The sequence below is a fragment of the Carettochelys insculpta genome, chromosome 2 (assembly GCF_033958435.1).
Source record: "Carettochelys insculpta isolate YL-2023 chromosome 2, ASM3395843v1, whole genome shotgun sequence".
In the NCBI taxonomy this organism is placed as follows: domain Eukaryota; kingdom Metazoa; phylum Chordata; order Testudines; family Carettochelyidae; genus Carettochelys; species Carettochelys insculpta.
In genome coordinates, this window is record NC_134138.1 from 160,851,448 (window position 1) to 160,869,714 (window position 18,267).

Sequence of the window (18,267 nt, forward strand, 5' to 3'; positions counted from 1 at the left end):
CTGGAGCTGCGCACCCAGAGGATGACAACCTACTGCTGCTGCAGTCCCGCCCTGGGGCAGGCAGCGCAGATACAAGCTACGAACAGCAGCTCGCGCCCCCCGCCACCAGGGGGCAGGAGAAGAGCGCGCCCTGAGCGCTGAACGGCACTAGCCCGGCCAAACCAGCATAGAAGATATTTGAGCGCAGGCGCAGTGGGGAATGGAGAAAGAGGGGTGCGCATGCGGAGTAGGAGAAGCTAGGGCAAGCAGTGGGGTTTGCGCTTGCGCTGTAAGCCTGAAGTGCCGGGCTGTCGCTTTGCGACTCCGGCGTCCAGAGCGGCGCCTGCGCACTAAGCTCCTGTCAGTGACTTCCTGGGAGCTGGCAGCGCAGGTACGAAGTGGCGGGCTTAGAGGCTGGTGTCGCTGCGCGTGGGGTCGGGTTCTGGGACTGGGGAGCCTTCTCCGCGGGGCCGGGAGTTGCGGGGCGCCTCACCCGCCACACACCGCGCAGCGCCCCGTGGGGGCTGGGGGTCGCAGCCTGACCGGGGCGGGGGCGAGTGTGTTGCCCCGGCAGCAAGTAGGGTGTGGGGAGGCGAGTTAGGCCGGTTTTGTGGTGGTTTTGGTTGATTGCCTCCTTGGCGTGGTGAATTGTGTAGTCCCCCTTAGAGACCCGTGTATTAGGTCATGAGCTTTCATGGGCAAAACCCCCTTCCTCAGGTGAAAGTTCTCCTTATGCCTATGGGCGTGGCAGCATCACCCGAAGTCAGAACAGCCTGGGGTCCTGGACAGGTCCCAACAGCCAGCAGCAGAGCCCTGCACCAAAACAAAATTTTTGTGTTTAAAAATAAGCTGTGGGTAGCTGCAGTGACATCTGTGGGTGCAGATACCTGAAGATACAGTGATGTCTGCAAATGTGCAGGGTTTTAATCATTTAGTCCTTTTTCTTTATGCAGTTGAGATGCAGTCACGGTGGGATAGATTAGATAGACTCTGTGTGGGGTGTTTTCCTGTAATGTTTAGACATCCCTGTGTTATTACTGACCTTGGAGGGTTCTGATCTGATTTCTAGAATTTGTTATCTTTTATTTGCAGAGGCCAGTGCAAAAGTGTAGGCTGGGAAGGTCTGAGCAGCTTTCTCTTTTGTGGAGTTGAAATATCACACATGTTCAATGTGGGAAGCTGTTTTAAATGTTGACCTGTTATCTCTCTGATCTGGTATGGGTCCAGAAAAGCCTGTATATTAGAGGCCTCTCTTGAAGCACAGAAGAGCTGGGTGGTCCGAATCAGTCTTTACTTTTCCTTCTCCTCTTCCTTAAACTCATGACAAAATCCCAGTTCTCCATCATATCTTCCAGTACTCTGCACCTCAAACTGCTCCTTTTCTCTGTCCCTTGAGAAATGTCATTCTCGTAATTCAGTTTAGACAAACTTGTTTTAAACAAGTATTTATACCATACTAATTTTGGTGTCTTTTTTAGCTGCTTTTATGAAAGCATCTTGGGCACTTTACCCCAGTAAAGATTTCAAACAGAATATCAGAAATCTGCATTGTTTTTCCTTCAGTGCTTCAAGTCCCTGGTTCCTATCAAACTCCTCTGTTAAGCAAACACATAGGAAGAGAAACAAAAAGCAGTCAAGTAGCACTTTAAAGACTAGCAAAATAGTTTATTAGGTGAGCTTTCGTGGGACAGACCCACTTCTTCAGACCATAGCCAGACCAGAACAGACTCAATATTTAAGACACAGAGAACCAAAAACAGTAAGCAAGGAGAACGAATGAGAAAAAGACAATCAAGGTGAGCAAATCAGAGAGTGGAGGGGTGGGGGGGAAGGTCAAGAATTAGATGGGGCTTGTCTGCATACTTGGCTCAATCTAATTCTTGACCTTCCCCCCCACCCCTCCACTCTCTGATTTGCTCACCTTGATTGTCTTTTTCTGATTTGTCGTCCTTGCTTACTGTTTTTGGTTCTCTGTGTCTTAAATATTGAGTCTGGTCTGGTCTGGCTATGGTCTGAAGAAGTGGGTCTGTCCCACGAAAGCTCACCTAATAAACTATTTTGCTAGTCTTTAAAGTGCTACTTGACTGCTTTTTGTTTTGATAGTGTATAGCCTAGCACGGCTTCCTCTCTGTTACTATAGGAAGAGAAAGTTCCTGCCTAATAAGCGTATGACAGAAAATACTATAGTAGTGTGATATTATATAAAAGCAACATAATATTAATTGGGTGGTCTTAGTGCTTTTTTAATTTTAAATAGAAATGCTTTTCATCTTCCCATCCCACCTAGTGCAAAAAAAAAAAAAGAACAGCAGCTATCCTGACACCTGCCTCATTCCAGAGGGGGAGGGGATGTGCTCCATATGCTTCTGAGTTGACTTCCCAGGATGTGTTATTGAATGGAAGAACATGTGAGTAGATGGAAGTTTCTTACTGTTGTCCAAACCCCCATCAGACAACAGAGTCTCAGTGTTAATTTTCATAGTGCAAGCTCTAGCCTCACTGAGATGCAGAGGATAACAGAATAATACTTCTAGTGTCTGCTGCTAAGGTTTCTCCTGGCTTTCCCAAACAGCAGCTGGGTGAAATTGACATGATTTTTGTTAGTTTGCTGCTGCCTTCACTGTTGAGTGGTAGCAGTCTCATAATTTTCACTCTGCAGCTGCTTGAGGAAACCATGAAGAGCAGTAAAGGCACTGGAGCTGTTTGTCTGCGTACTCAGGCAACACATCGCTGGTTAATATTTTCATATTTAGACAATTACCTTGACAGTTGTAAATCTGAAGATCTAATTTCTAACTTTTTACTAAACAACTTTAACATCTTAGGCCTCTTTGCTTACAAAGTAAAGCCTCTTTCATGCTACTAATAAGTGAATTTTTCAAATGGTATTAAATTATATAATAACTTACAAATAAATCTAGTATATATCATTTATTTTTGTCACAAGAGGACATTGTCAGCTCTCAATGAAAATGTCATATCTGTGCTAAATCCACACCTCAAATGAAGGTAACAGAGACTGAGGTTCAGATTGAGATGAATCCGGAAGGCCTCCAAAGCCCCCTCATTAATACACTGTGTTAAACACAGGGAATTATTGCTGGGTTGACAAGACCATTACATTCATGAAATGGTTCCTTGAAGGGGAGTCTCACCAGTGCCTTTTCAAAAATGGTTAGTACCTTCCTTTCACAAAGGAAAGTGGCTAATGATCCTCAAAGACAATGGCCCCAAACCTCCCATGCTGGTCTGTACAGTCACAGTGGCCAGGGATCCAGGTTTATGAACTTGCCCCTGAAATAATTTGCTTTTATTAATAGTGCAAAAGGACATTAGGTTATGTATATTGTTATGCAATTTATACATTAGGTTTTGGCCTTCGCTTATTTGAGAATTTACTAGGAACCATATGATATCACTAAAGCACATCTGAGAGAGAATTTTTCAGCTCAAGTCCACAGGCTCATGATAATCAGAGTGGTGCTAGAGTGCTACAAATAGTTGTGTAGCCATGGCTTTGATGTTGCAGCTCCGGCTGGAACTGGATGGGAAGGCTCACTCCCAAATACAATGGAGACGTATTCTTAGTGGCGGTGTGATAACATACACTTTTCTGGTTTTATTTTTCAAGTATATTTTTGTGTTGAGGTAAAAGCCTTCAAAATGTTAAACTTGACATGTATCCTCCTTAACAATATTGCATATGTGCTTGTACTTTGTCTGGAAAAATTGTTCTGAAATAGAGAAATACATGAAGGGTTGGAGGAATATAATGCGTATAGGCAGTATTTTTCTCTTTAATATCACCAGGATATACTGACTTTTTTCCTGGAATAGATGTGGGTTCGAATATGGGAAGGGGAAGTGGATAAGAAGCAGGAGGATCTAAAGATGCTAATAATAACCCGGAGAAGAGCTGGATGGATAGAGTTAAGACTGGTTTAGATAATACTTAGTACTCTTCATGAATGCGGGGGACTGGAGCAGATGACCTTTCAGCATCCCTTTGAGTACTATTATTCTATACCAGTAATTTAGAGTAAAATATAATATGGGGTATTCTAATTATTAAAAATATTAGAATACCGGGAAGTTCAGAGTTACAGTTAAACTTTTAATAAATCCAATGATGTAAAAGTATGCAAATGCAATTTGGGTTCCTAAACAAGCTTAACTTAGCCCCATACCAGTAGGCTAGAATAACCAGTACACTTACATTTACGGTATTGTTGATTAAACGTATTTTTAAAAGACGCACTGAATCCTTTTCTCCCTGATAATGTTGAGAAGTTCTACCAAAAATAGCTTTATGTCAAAGTAGCTGTCATCTTTTATTTTAAGTGAGACAGAGACTACAGGTTATCCTCAGTTGAGATGCCCATTGTTTTCAAAAGAAGTGAAGTCAGCTCCTTTTAAGGAAGATGCTTGTCCCCGATATTGTAGAGGTAGAGAGCAACACGCTGAGGTGCTGGTGAATGGTAGCATTGGCATTCTTTTTTGCTCCTAGTAAGATCACATTTGAAAAGCCCTTTTTTTGGTGGAATTATCTGAAGATTTTTGTTCACTAAGGCTGGTGCATAAATTCCTTTATGAAGGATAAAAGCAAAAATGACAATCTTAAAACTTCAGATGTGTCCTCTGAATAAGATTTCAGTGAGTTTTATATGAGAGAAATTTGAAAAGTCTGTGTTAATCCATTATTAGGATAATTTATATTAAGCTCATTTGGGATGAAAATGTTATGTGTGCTAAATCCCTGTGAAGAGCCCATTTTTAAAATTCATTATAATACACTAATGTTTTTACCTGTAAATCATTAGAATATTTATTCTGTATTCAAATAGTAAAAAACATATACATATCTCGTAAAGCTGGAATAGACCTTAGGAGGTCATTAAGTCCAGTCCCCTACCCTCTCAGCAGGAGCAAGTGCCATCCTTGAGAGATTTTTTTTATTTTTTTTATCTTTGTCCCAGACCCCTAAATGGCCTCCAAAAGGATTGAACTCATAACCCTGCGTTTACAAGGCCAGTGTATTAACCACTGAGATACTCCTACCCCCTCAAATACTACATTTTTGAATGTCCTGTCTCTTTGGTACACAGAGAACTAAAATCTCTGATTTAAATGCAAAGGTCAACTAAACCTGAAAAAAAATGTATATATAAACAATTTTTTACAAAATGTTCAATTCAGATCCAGGGTGTTACAGTTGCAGTTTTCCACTTAATCCAGTAGTTTATAGAATTTAGTTTTACAGTTGGATATCAAATTGAAATACTGGGACAGGAAGTGTGTAAGTTCACTATGGGATGAAGTCACAGTAAACTGGGGGTTAGAGGCAAGCATGGACACATCCATAATAAATGAGAGAAGAAAGTTTGGGATTGGCTAGGAATGGCCTTGAGAGGGAATACAAGCAGCCTTCTGGTGCAGGAGAAAAGGAGGTGTGCCAGTGGAGGGATTCAGAGAGAAGACAAATGTGATCAAGAGATGGTCTAAGCAAATGATCTTTGCTGCAATTTTCTGAATGGATTATGTGGAGGGCAAGACAGCATTTGTTAAGGCTAAAGAGAAGAAGATACACAGTCATAGAGACATGAGATCATAAGAGCTTGAACAAGAGTTTTAGTTGTGTTGGTTGATGAGAGAGTCTGTACCTTACAGATATTATGCAGAAAGAATTAGCAATATTTAGTTATAGCATGGGTGTGTGAATCTAGAGAGAAGTTTGAGTTGAAGATGATGCTTACAGGAAAGAGAGTTGAGCAGAATGTTAGTGTGGTCCATAGTGATTGAGAAAGAAGTGGCCAGGGAGAGATTGGGAACTCTCTTTTAACCATAGTTATTTTGAGATGATGGATAGACATGCATAAAAAGATGACAGAGAGGCTGATATTTTAGTATGGATAGGAAGAGACAATGTGGAGCAGAAGGATAGACATGTGATTCATCAGCATAGAGATGGTAACTGAATTTTCTCCACTCATGAGATTCTGTAATAAGATATAGAGGGAGAAAAGGGAACACAGAGCCCTGTGGAACCCCCACAGAAAGTTGATGGGTGGATAAGGCGGATCCTTTGAAGAATACACGAAAGGAATGATTGAGAGGTAGTTGAAGAACAGGAGGAAGGACATCAGCATGATCAACTATTTTAGAGTTGACTGATAAGTCAAGGTGGTTGATGATAGAGCGCTGGTTTGGGGTTGTTAGCTAGGAAGAGGCATTTGAGGCTTTGTGGTCTTATTCAGTTCCAACATTGTTCAACTTCCTGGCTATCAAGTATCAGGGAAAGAGGATGAGATGATTTATTTACTGGGGGAATGGGTGAGATTACAGAGAGTGAAGAAGAAATTAATCATGGGTTTGGGGAGCACATGGGTGGATCAGATGTCTTGGTTTTCATTTTATCTGAAGGCTCTTTCTGGCAATGCCAATCTCTGGGACCCTCTGGGTTTTCTCCTTTGGGGATTCCCTGGGACACTCCTAGTTAGTACTGCCTGTTTTCTGAATAGAGCCCATTCCTCCCTGGAAGAATTAGGTGGAAGTTGCCTCAAGAATCATGTTGTCTTGATTCCAAAGACTTCCCAGGTTGTACTTAGCTCCATCCAGAACAAACTTGGAGGCTCACCGAGGTAGCATGTGGATCACACTGGGGTTTTAGTTTTGGGGGTTCACAGTCTGTTCCTAGGTCCCCTGGTTTAACTTTATGTAGATTACCTTTATTTACTACCTATTTAAACCCATGGATTATGTACTTTATTGACACAGACTTTCCTTAATGTTAGAGGTCAGGGAACCATAAAGTTCAGATTGGAACGCCTGAACCCACACTTCTGCCTCTCCCCAGAGGGATAGAGTGCAAATGCCACCTAAATGTCTGCAAGTTGTCCCTTTTTTCCCCACCACTAACCCAATATCTTGTCAGAATTAGATGAGGATGAAATAATGGGTAATGGCAAAAGTCTTTGGCTGCTGGCCAGGAATTTATAGGGTTGTCATAGCCTGATGATACCATCACTTTTGTCTGTGATGATATCTCCTGATAACTAAAGGAGTTTAAGTAGTTGATGGATTAGATGGCCAACTACATAGAAGTGAAGATCAGTACATTATGTGACATTTGTGTATCAGTGTAGACTTGCATCTGTGCCTGCAGTCATTAAAAGTGAAAGGATCCATTCTTGGCCCCATCGAGACAGAGGTGGGGCAGATAATTTTCTCTCAGATTCATTAAATCCCCCATTTTCAGGTGCGTTCTCTTGTGGTGCAAGCACATGTCTGAATATTCTGGAGGAAAAAAACACTTCCAGGAAATGGGTTGAATTGCAATTCTGCACCAAACTCCTAGGGGCATGCCTATGCTACAAGTACTCTAGCTGTGCTGCCATAGTATAGATAGTAGTTATAGCAATAGATGGTGTTTTTCTCACGCCAGTGCATCAAATCCCTTGAGAGGCGATAGTAAGGTTAATGGAATAATTGTTCTGTCAGCCAACCTGTGTTCACAGCTGGGGTTAGGTTGACCTAATTATGTTGCACAGGACATAACATTTTTTCAGAGACCTGAGCAATACAACCAGGAGTTAAGTTTCAGGTGAAGACCAGTCTCTAGTTTCAACTGAGTTGCTCTAATTTTGGAGGGTGCATAGTAAAGTGTTTCTTCCCCTCCATTTGCAGTCAGGAGATCTCTCTGAGTAGAGACTGTGGGATGCTTGAGGGTAGAGTGTCTCTTGGTCCTTTTTGTGGAGGAGGCTGGGTGGGAAGGGGATGGCCTTCAGAATGGAAGTTATGGCTATGGAAAGAGCAGAAGAAAGGGGAACGTGATTTGTGGGTAATGTGAGAGCATAGCTTGGAGACAATATCTGTGGGTACATCTGCATGAGGATAAATTCCTGTGACTGGCTTGGGTCAGGAGACTCAGACTTGTTGAGCTCAGGTTCTCAGCCTGAAAAATTACTGTGTAGATATTTGGGCAACAGCTGGAGCCAAAGCTCTGTGATCCTGCAAGGGTGGAGGGTTTCATCCCTATTTAGATGATCCTGTGATGATCTTACGGTCTGAAACTGTTCTTCTACCCTTGAAGAAACCAGGAGACTCAGGCTTACTCCTTTGCCCAGGACTTTACAGAGATACAATGACATTTTGCTTGGTTTGCTAGGACAGTACACTGCTCCCTCCCTTCCACATGGTGGCTAGGGTCCTCACTCCACCTCCTTTACTTGCTGCTGGAGTTTCTGATAGGAGAGATTCCATCAGATTCTCAACAAATGATGCTGTTTAAACATGGCACACTCAAGTTTTTAACTGGAGCTTGTATTTCATTTTCACTAGAACTTGAGTCTCGAGTAAACCTAAGTATCTAGTGCAATTATTTATTTCTTACTGGCTTTTTCAGCAGGTCTGTCACAGGAGTAGATACTGGCTATAGGGAGACCTTGGGTATAGGAGTAGGGAACAAAAAACACTATTCTCATTAAAATATGCATATGGGGCAGTAGGCATAATGTAATATGCAAATTATTGTTTAAATAATTTGTATGCAATCTCCAGACTTTATTGCCTTAAATTACTTTTCTCTCTTCCCTCATGAAATACTTCAGGCTGTTGCCCGTGGAGTAAGAGAGAGCTCTGCTTGATTTTTGCATCCCTGGGTAATAGGTCAGAGCAATCATTGTTATTCTCCAAGCATAAGAATAGCTCTTTTTTTCTGGCCCTTGAACAGAGAGTTCGCCCTCATATGCCTCTCATTTCCCTTTAGCATCCATTCTGGGTACATAATTAATTATGTTAAGTAATTCTTGATTTGCAAAGGGAAAATACTACATTTGTAATCAAATTGTTGGCAAACGTAAAACATTACTATTCAAATTGCTCTCATTAAGGAATAACTATTTTCCAAAGGAAATGCTTAAAGTAGAGCAATACAATAAAATGCTTTTTAAAATATATTTTGTAGCTGTCTTACAGTTGTTTATAATAGTGATGCTATCAAGTTTGTTATGATCTTGTTGCCAAAATTGGCTTTCTCTTTAAGTAATATTGGATTTTTTTTATTCAAAAATGATAAGAAACTATCAAATTGAAATAGGTTTTTCTACACATTTTATGCATTTATCTAGATCTGTTAAACTATGAAAGCTTTTGCATTTTGAGACACTGCTCAACAATGGAGGAAACAGACAGAGAAGCAGTTGCAACAGCTGTACAAAGAGTAGCTGGAATGCTTCAGCGACCTGATCAGTTGGATAAAGTGGAGCAATACCGCAGGAGGGAAGCTCGTAAGAAAGCCTCAGTGGAAGCTCGACTAAAGGTATGAAATTAATAAAGCTGAGCACTAACAAAGTGCAGAACAAATCAGAAATCTTTGTTTTCTGTTCAGATTGTTTTAAGTCTTGGCACAGATGGGTAAATCGACATTGCTTTGTCTAAAGCAGGCTGGTTTTTCAGTTATTTCCCCAACATATTTTAGGAACCTATTTCCAGCACACTTGCCTAACTCACCCATATATACTTCATAGAATTATGTTCATAACTAGTGTATCATTAGTTTTCCTAACAGATGTTATTCAGTGTAGGTTTATAGTACAGTAATACAGGATACAATCCATTGATTCAGTGGCTTATTCTTTGCGTTCATATCCGCTGTTTTCCCCCTTGGGTTTCTGGAACCTGGTTGTCACACTGATGTGTTTGGTGCTGACTTGTAATGGTTCTTGGCTGCATGAAATATGCATATGATGTAAAGTAATTTCTCTCTTGGCCCTCTGTTAGGTTATCTCCCAAGAAATCTATCAATTTACCAAGTAGTAACAGAGAGAAAGCCGTGCTAGTCTATATATAATCAAAACAAAAAAGCAGTCAAGTAGCACTTTCAAGACTAACAAAATGATTTACTAGGTGAGCTTTCGTGGGACAGACCCACTTGGTCTGAAGAAGTGGGTCAATCCCACAAAAGCTCACCTAGTAAATCATTTTGTTAGTCTTTAAAGTGCTACTTGACTGCTTTTTTTGTTTTTATCAATTTATCACTTTGCAGTGGAGAAATTCAATTTACTCCCTGTGCTTGATAATGGCTTTGGATTTAGATCCAGTTCTTCGAGTGCAGATACGTCCATTCTCCTGTTTCCTCACAGTCCTGAGAGTGTTGAATGTTAAATAACATTGTACTGGGCCTTCTTGCCTAGTTCATGAAGAATGCTGGATCTTTGGTTCCTTCATCACTTTGTTTTCCCTACAAATAAGCACCATGTTAATCCCTTTTCCTCCCTAACTTCTCACCATCTTCATTCATTGATAGGGAGGAAAAGAATGTGTAACATGTTAGAATGCTTCAGTTACAGCTACATTCTTAATAAATATGATGTCAGTAGGTATCTGGATCATTTTGTTCCTCACAGGTTTGCCCTTGCAACACTTTTTAGCATAAGCTTTTGAAGAAAGTGTAGAAAAACATTTCACTCTGCCACCCATTATCCCAGTAAAAAGAAAGTAAGTACATTTTACCTGAGAATGCTGTTGAATAGTTTTCAAGCATCTTTATGATTGCTTGATGATTGAGGCTGTTGGGGCTTGTTCTAAACAGAGATTTTGCCTAGAATTAATCAATATGGAATAGTGATCATGTTCATATGACTGACTGTTTTACAGTTCTTCATAAATGCATTTTTGATTTTTTTCCTCTGTCCTGTGCTAAAAACTATCCTGCAAGTTCCAAAAACAATGATAATTTTGATGATTTGTACTTTTGTGAGATTTTGTATATTGCTATGTTTTTCAGTGACATTTATAAAAAACACATGCACGTCTGTCTTAGACTCTCTTGCTGTCATCACGGATAGTTCTCTGAAAACATCTTAATGTAGAGTGGTGGTCAAAAAAGCTTAACAGAAGGTTAGGAGGCATTAGGAAAGGGACAGATAAGATGACAGAAAATATCTTAATCCCACTATGTAATTCCCTGGGATCCCCATACCTTGTATGCTCTGTGCAGCTTTCATCAAGTCCATCTCCAGAAAAAGTATGTAAAAAGGGAACAAAAATTATTAGAGGAATGGAATAGCTTCCATATGATAACAGATTAAAAAGACTGGGATTGTGCCTCTTGGAAAAGAGGTGAACTCATTGCCAGGGGATGTTGTAAAACAAAATATGCATGAGTGGCTATTAGCCAAGATAGGGATGCAACACCAGGCTTTGGGTATCTTTGAATCTCTGCTACTAGCTGGGACTGAAAGAGTGGAATGGATCAGTTAATAAATTGTCGTGTTCTGTTCATCACTTCTGAAGCATTTGGCACTGGACACTGTCAAAAGACAGGATACTAGGTTAAATGGACAATTAGTCTGATCCAATATGACCATTCTTGTGTATAACAATAAGATATAAGTGGAATAACTGGAAAAAAAAACAAACAAACCAAAAAACCCAAAAAGACTTAGATTTTACAATGTTTTAAGTACAGTAAATTAATCTCTCTCTTTATAGGCAGCAATCCAGTCTCAACTGGATGGGGTACGAACTGGTTTAAGCCAACTGCATAATGCATTGAATGATGTAAAGGATATACAGCGATCTTTGATAGATGTCAATAAAGACTGGCGACAAAGTATTAATACCATAGAAAACCTCAAGGATGTTAAGGATGCGGTAGTCCAACATAGTCAGCTGGCAGCAGCCGTAGAAAACCTCAAGAATATCTTCTCAGGTAATTCAACAATTTCAAATGGACAGAAAGTATGTTCAAATGGTGTTCAAGACTGTTTGTAAAAGGAAGATAGTGAACCTAACATCTCTTTCTTGATTAATCATTACACTTAACCAGGCCAAATATCCATTAAATCTTTTGCCTTCGTTTATATGTGCATCTTCAGTAACTTTGGTGGGGTTTCATAGTTTGTAGAAGGAATTTACTGGTGGAAGTTTACTTTGCATGAACTGCAGGAAGATCCTAACTACTGATGATATAGAGAATATTGAGTACATGGCACTATTTGTATAGTTTTAAGGGTATTTTAAACAAAAATGAATTCTGTCTTATGATTCCGTAAATCAGTAATACAGTACACAATGGTCAAAATAAAGATTATAAATAAAGATGTAGCATTGTCATTAAAACATAAACATGATTAGCAGCAATTCTTGAACATGTCCTTCAGGGAAACAAAACTAGCAAATGGAAGTAATTAATTTTGTACTTCAGTCTACAGTCTCTCTTTTGATACAGTCATGGTTTTGTAACATTTGTTAATTTATTTTAATAGTTGCATATTACTAGTTTTTCCTTTTTGTTTTTCAGTGCCAGAGATAGTTAGGGAGACTCAGGATTTGACTGAGCAAGGGGAACTTCTGCAAGCCCATCGAAAACTGATGGACTTAGAGTGTTCTCGTGATGACCTGATGTATGAGCAGTACCGTATGGATAGCAAGAACACCCATGACATGAATCTCATCCATATTTATTTTGGGGATATGCAAAAACTTTCTGAGGAGCTTGCCAAACAACTCTGGATGGTGGTTCAAAGATCTCTAGTTACTGTTCGTCGAGATCCAACCTTGCTTGTCTCAGTTGTCAGGATAATTGAGAGAGAAGAAAAAATAGACAGGCGCATGCTAGACCGGAAGAAACAAACTGGGTTCATTCCTCCTGGCAGGCCAAAGAAGTGGAAGGAAAAAATGTTCAATATTTTGGACCGAACTGTAACTACCAGGATTGAAGGCACGCAAGCAGATACTAGAGAATCTGACAAAATGTGGCTTGTGCGCCATCTGGAAATCATACGCAAATACGTCCTTGATGATTTGCTAGTGGCCAAAAACCTGATGGTTCAATGTTTCCCCCCACATTATGACATTTTCAAAAAATTATTGAGCATGTACCACCAAGCTTTGTCCACGCGTATGCAGGATCTAGCTTCAGAAGATCTGGAAGCAAATGAAATTGTTAGCCTTTTAACTTGGGTTTTAAATACATATAAAAGGTAAAGTCAACTTATTAAGTTTAAAGTTTTATTAGTGATAGTTTTACATAAGAAGATATGTAAAATATGTTTTAAATGTCTGTGGTTAGGGTACAGATATGTGGTGAAATATTAGATCCTGATGGACCTGCAAGTACTTCTTGTACAGCTTGTATTGTGTTTTGTACACAATTGCTATATGTAGTTAGGCATTTAGATTTTAGTGATACGTGTTTTGTGTATATGTGTATAGCTACGGTTACACTACAGCGCTTTGTCGATAGAAGTCACTGTCAGAAGAGACCTCCTGACAAAACTTCTGTCAATAGAGTGCGGCCACACACAAAAGCCAATCAGGAGAGTGCTCCATTCTGTTGACAGAGCAGCTGGAAGGTTCTCCCAGAGCATCCACACATCTTTTTTGTGGACACAATCAGTCAACAGCAGTGTCATCCCTCATGGCTGACAGGCAGAACTCTGCCGGCGAAGGTGGTGATAAAAAAACTGTTGATAAAACACATTTTGTGTGTGGTCGTTCCATCAGTTTTGTCCACAAAGCCAGGGTTTTGTCAGCAAAACTCACTAGTGTAACCATAACTTATGTATTTAAGAAATAAAGAAAGGGATATCTTTCTAAACTAAAAACAGCGTAATCTTAATTCAAAGTTGTTGTTGCATTTCTTTGTAACGGAGTAGAAGTAGCTCTCTGACTAAAGCCTAATGCTTCTTAAAATGGCTTTGGTTGTGATCTGTTTGCAATCTCGTATTTCTTGTAAGTTTAATGGTCTGATGCAGTGATGCACTTACTTGCACCTATTAATCTAAAAAAAATCTTTCCAAGTGTAGTGGAGCATTTTCCAGAGTAATGTGGACTATGTTCACATCAGAGTTTACATATATCTGTGACCAAAATTTTGGGCATTGGTTGCAGTCCCATTAAATGTGTGTGGTTACCTACTTTCTACATCCACAGTCACCAAGGATTCTGGCTGTTTTAAGTTTCAGTTGGTGATTGGTTCAATGTAGAAAAGAACATGGTAACTTTCCAGTGAAATTCTCTCCATGAGGGGGAGAATGTGGTGACTTGAATTTCTGTCCAGCACTTGTCTCCCATGATATTGTAAATATTATTTTTGTGGTTTTCTTTGGTGTGTTGTGATTAATGCTAGGACAACACCAAATACACATTTGTGTTTTTTGTTGAAGTCATATTTATACAAAGTAATTGGGAACAACAGTTTGAAAGGCAAATATTGCCTTTGCCAGTATGTAGGTTTGAGGTTATTGATTCCGTGCTTATTTAGGTTTTATTATTTTTTTAAAGACTTCAGGAAAAGCCATTAGGTGTGTACATGTTTTGTGGTGCCGGCCTTATGGTGTGTGAATACCATTCTTCTTTACTTCACTCTTCTCAGTGGCTGGCATTGATGAGGTTTTGAGTTGTACAGTGTTTGTTTGTTTTAGCTAGTTGCATGATTTTGCTATCATTTTCTTTTTCTGATCTGAACCTGTTGAATATTCAGTAATCTTTGACAATGAATTGGCATTAAACATAATCAGACTGCAGAATATTTGTGATGAACTCCAGGATGCATCTTGAATCTGTAAATCTGTACCTTCAATCTATTTTGCAAACGAAAAAGCAGCCAAAATAAAGGCAAAAAAATGTGCAGGGTATTTTCATGCTCTTTCTAAATAGAAAAAGTTTCTAAATTAATGCCCTGATTCCTATCTACTCTAGAGCTATGTCTAGATTGAAGAGGAGCTCCGTTGGCAAAATATACTCAAAATTGCACAACACATTTGTATATCTCCTGCTGACAGTTCTATCCACATGGGAGCCAAATGTGGAGAAAACACCCTTTGCCAACACCTCCCTCCTTCCTCATGGAACAAGGATTACTGAGATGTTGGCAGAAGGCTCCTGGAGTAACAATCTACACATAGCCTAGTAGTTTATTTGAATGTAAAGAAATGCTAAAAAGGGTGCCCATGCATGCTCAAGGCCACTTGAACATAGCTTGAAAATAAGCACAGCCAATTTCAACATTAGCTGCCAGTAATCCTGGCTACAAATGGATAATTTTTCCCCACTGAAGGTGAACTTAGAGATCTTGGATTGTGTATGATGGTCAGATGAAATTTGGAAAAAAGGAATTCTAAAATAGTCATTTTGTTTTGCTTTTCCAAAATTTGTCTCAGAAGCTGTCTTTGAGTTGAGTCTTTTGTCTAATAGCTGAGTAGAATTGAAATTAAGTGAGGCTTGGAGTGAATTAAAAGACTTAAATTGCTTCCTCTCAAATAAATATTTAATTCTGATTGGCTGTCTTTCAGAGCTGTCTTTTAAGGAATCGGGATCCCTGGAGTTCTGGTGCTATTTTTTCATACAGCCAAACAAACTGCTAAGTAGAAAGTGCCCTAGAGATATTCTTCGTGGCTTCATTAGCGCTATGGCCTAAATCTGAATTTGTGTTTTAGCAGATATTCACTAATAAGCTCTTGATGATAAAAATGGAGGGAAGGGTCTCAGCAATGAGATGTAGGGTCAATGTCAGGCTCAAAGCACAGCCACCTTAGACACAACTGTTGGTAAAATCAGATTCCTGTGTGGGTGAGTTCCATCAACCCTATATCTTTGCCCATATTACAGTAGAGGTAGCTGGTGATGGCATAAATGTATGGGATTGACTCTTGTTTACCTAAAAGCTTCGTGACTGTTGGAGGTGGGGAAGAACTGTCACGGTATCCTCCTCCTAATCTCCTGGGTGCTGAAAGGAGAAAGAGGGGAGCCTTGTGGAGAGGAAAAAATTACCTTGTGGTTAAGGATGAGGATATAGAAGGGCTCTCTGATCCCTCTGCCATAGGATTGCTTTGTGTAACCTTGAGTAATTCGCATCATTGCTGTGCCTCAGTTCCTCATCTGTAAAAATGAGGATGATGTGGGCTCTCTGAGGCCAGAAGTATTCAGGAGCTGTTGTGACACTACTACATAAGACCGGAATAAACAAACATCACTTTACCAGATTTTTTTTTTGTATACACTTCTTCCATGAATAACTCCCAGTGAACCACAGTAAACAGCAGAATGGTGTTCAAGATTTTGAATAGCATCTGTGAAACTGACAAATCTTGTAAATTTTACTCAATTGCTGTTTTGGAAATTGTCATGGTGCCTCAGAGGGTCACAGCTGAGAAGACCAGATTCAGGCCAAACTGCTGAGAAGTAGAGCAGACCCACTACAAAGGGCTTGTCTACACTACCACCCTCCTTCGAAGGAAGGATGGTAAGTGGGGTGTTGGGAGTTTACTAATGAAGTGCTTCATTAAGCAAGTCCCGTCCCCCCCGCCCCCCAGCTGCAACTTCGAAGATGTACCAGCTTGCATCTAGCCATGGCTCACCCGCCAGTACTTTGAAGTGCCGGGCAACTTTGAAGTCCCTTTACTCCTCAAAATTTTTGAGCCGCGGCTGGACGCGAGCTGGTACTTCGAAGTTGCCGCAGGGAGGAATTTGCTTGATGAAGTGCTGCGTATGCAGCTCGGCACTTCATTAGTAAACTCCCAAGACCCTAATTACCATCCTTCCTTCGAAGGAGGAAGTGTACACAAGCCCAAAGCTGGTGGTTATTTTTCCATAAGCTATAACAAGCTAGTAACAAAAGTACTCTCTCTCCACACTAGTCAACAACAACAAAAAAAAATAATAAAAAAGTAGTCTCCTTAAATACCTTGGCCCTTGTTTCACCATGCAAGTATTTGACTTTGTGGTGAGTGGTTATTTAAAACTAATCAAGCAAAAGGTTTTTCTAATACCAAGAAACCAGCTGCACAGCCAGGTCAATAAATAACTCAGATCTTACTCAGTAGTTCTACAGTGTCTAATATCTGGAGGTTTATTTGTAAGAGAAAATAAAGGAGAGAGCATTCAAATGGTTATGGAAAACAAATACATAGTCATTGCAAAGTTCTTATATCAGGATTGAAAATGTGCAGAAGGGGTTCTGAGCTTGGGCAGGGGTGTGGGAGGGAGTGCAAGAGCTGGGAGGGAGTTTGGATCCAGGAGGGTGCCAGGTGCAGGCTTTAGCTGTGGCCAGGAGGCACCTACCATAGGTAGCTCCTGGCCAGAAGAACAGCAAGGCTGGCAAGCATGTTCCTGTGAGCTCTGGTGGTGGCAGGGAGCAGCAGGTATCCATGTGCTGTCCCTACCCCAAGCACTGTCTTCACAGCTCTTGGCTGGAAACCAACCCAAGAGAGCTGTGAGAATGGGGGCAGGGCTGCATGTGGAGACCTACCTCCCTTCTCTTCCTCCCGCTCCCAAGAGCATACAGATAGATACGCTTGTTAGCAGCAACTGGCCACTTGCAGGAGCAGCATGGCTAGGGCCACAGAAGACAGGCATGCTGCCTGAGCACCCTGCTGGGTCGTGGGACATTTTCTTCTGGTGCTGGGTTGCTGTGGATCAGAGAAAAATGTTTGGTGGGTTATACGTAACCTGTGGGTTATATTTTTTGTGCCCTCCCCCATTACTGGGTCATATGAATCAGTCTAGAGGTCTCAGGCTGTGGGTCAGGCCCACAATGGTTCATGACCCCATTTTAGTTAGCTCTTGACAAAGCCCAACCCCCACCATCAGAGCTGAAGCCCAAGCCAGAAAGCTTCAGTCCTGGGCAGCAGAGCTCCAGTTAAATGCTCCTGCCTGGAGCTGAAGCTTTTTAACTGCAGTGGGGCCTGGGGCAGTGGGACTAGGACAGGCTCAGGCTTCAGTCCTCTCTCCTGGAGTTGTCTAGTGATCTTTGTTATCAAAACCGAGTGGGGGGGCTGGGGTGGGGGGTCGCAGCGTAAGGAAGTTTGAAAACCCTTGGTTTAGTCACATCCTTACATAACTTGATGACTTGCGGAAGCAGACATTACCTATACTCTGGCTAAGTGTCCACAGGGAAGCTCAATGGGCAGGGACAAGGTTCTTCTATGGCCTGTTTTGTTCTTTAATTGGGCCATCAACGTGAATAGTTCATTCATAATGTGCTGACCAGACTGGATGTAAATTATCTTGTCACTGTTACCCGAGGAGGAAAACAGTTTAAAATACTGGTACATAGTATTAATAATTTTAGATACAATATGATACTTACAGACAAGGTAATATTTAATAGATTATGACTTTTCCACTGATGCTTTACATGACATAATTTGTGTAATACTTGTTGCAGTTGTCTAATAGTGGTCCTGTTTCAATCATCTAGTGTCGGAAACCTCCGGGCAGCTGCGGGGACACTGTATTACTCGATGCCAAGATGTTAAACTTCTTCAAAATATCTCAGGCAGACTG

The 18,267-nt window shown here is 40.7% G+C and overlaps 1 protein-coding gene across 2 annotated transcripts in view; it reads left to right on the forward strand.

Annotated features, from left to right (window-relative positions):
* Positions 1–253: 253 nt before the first annotated feature.
* The window catches only part of EXOC3 (exocyst complex component 3), a 41,031-nt gene continuing 23,017 nt past the window's right edge, over positions 254–18,267 (forward strand). Inside the window, exons 1-4 of one of the 2 annotated variants that reach the window (XM_074985988.1) lie at positions 254–370; positions 9,105–9,295; positions 11,470–11,689; positions 12,281–12,962. In XM_074985988.1, the coding sequence (XP_074842089.1) occupies positions 9,152–9,295; positions 11,470–11,689; positions 12,281–12,962 (1,046 nt within the window). In that variant the 5' untranslated portion in view covers positions 254–370; positions 9,105–9,151. Of the gene's footprint in view, positions 371–2,244; positions 2,388–9,104; positions 9,296–11,469; positions 11,690–12,280; positions 12,963–18,267 lie in introns of those variants that run through there. The other variant, XM_074985986.1, reaches the window with a different exon arrangement.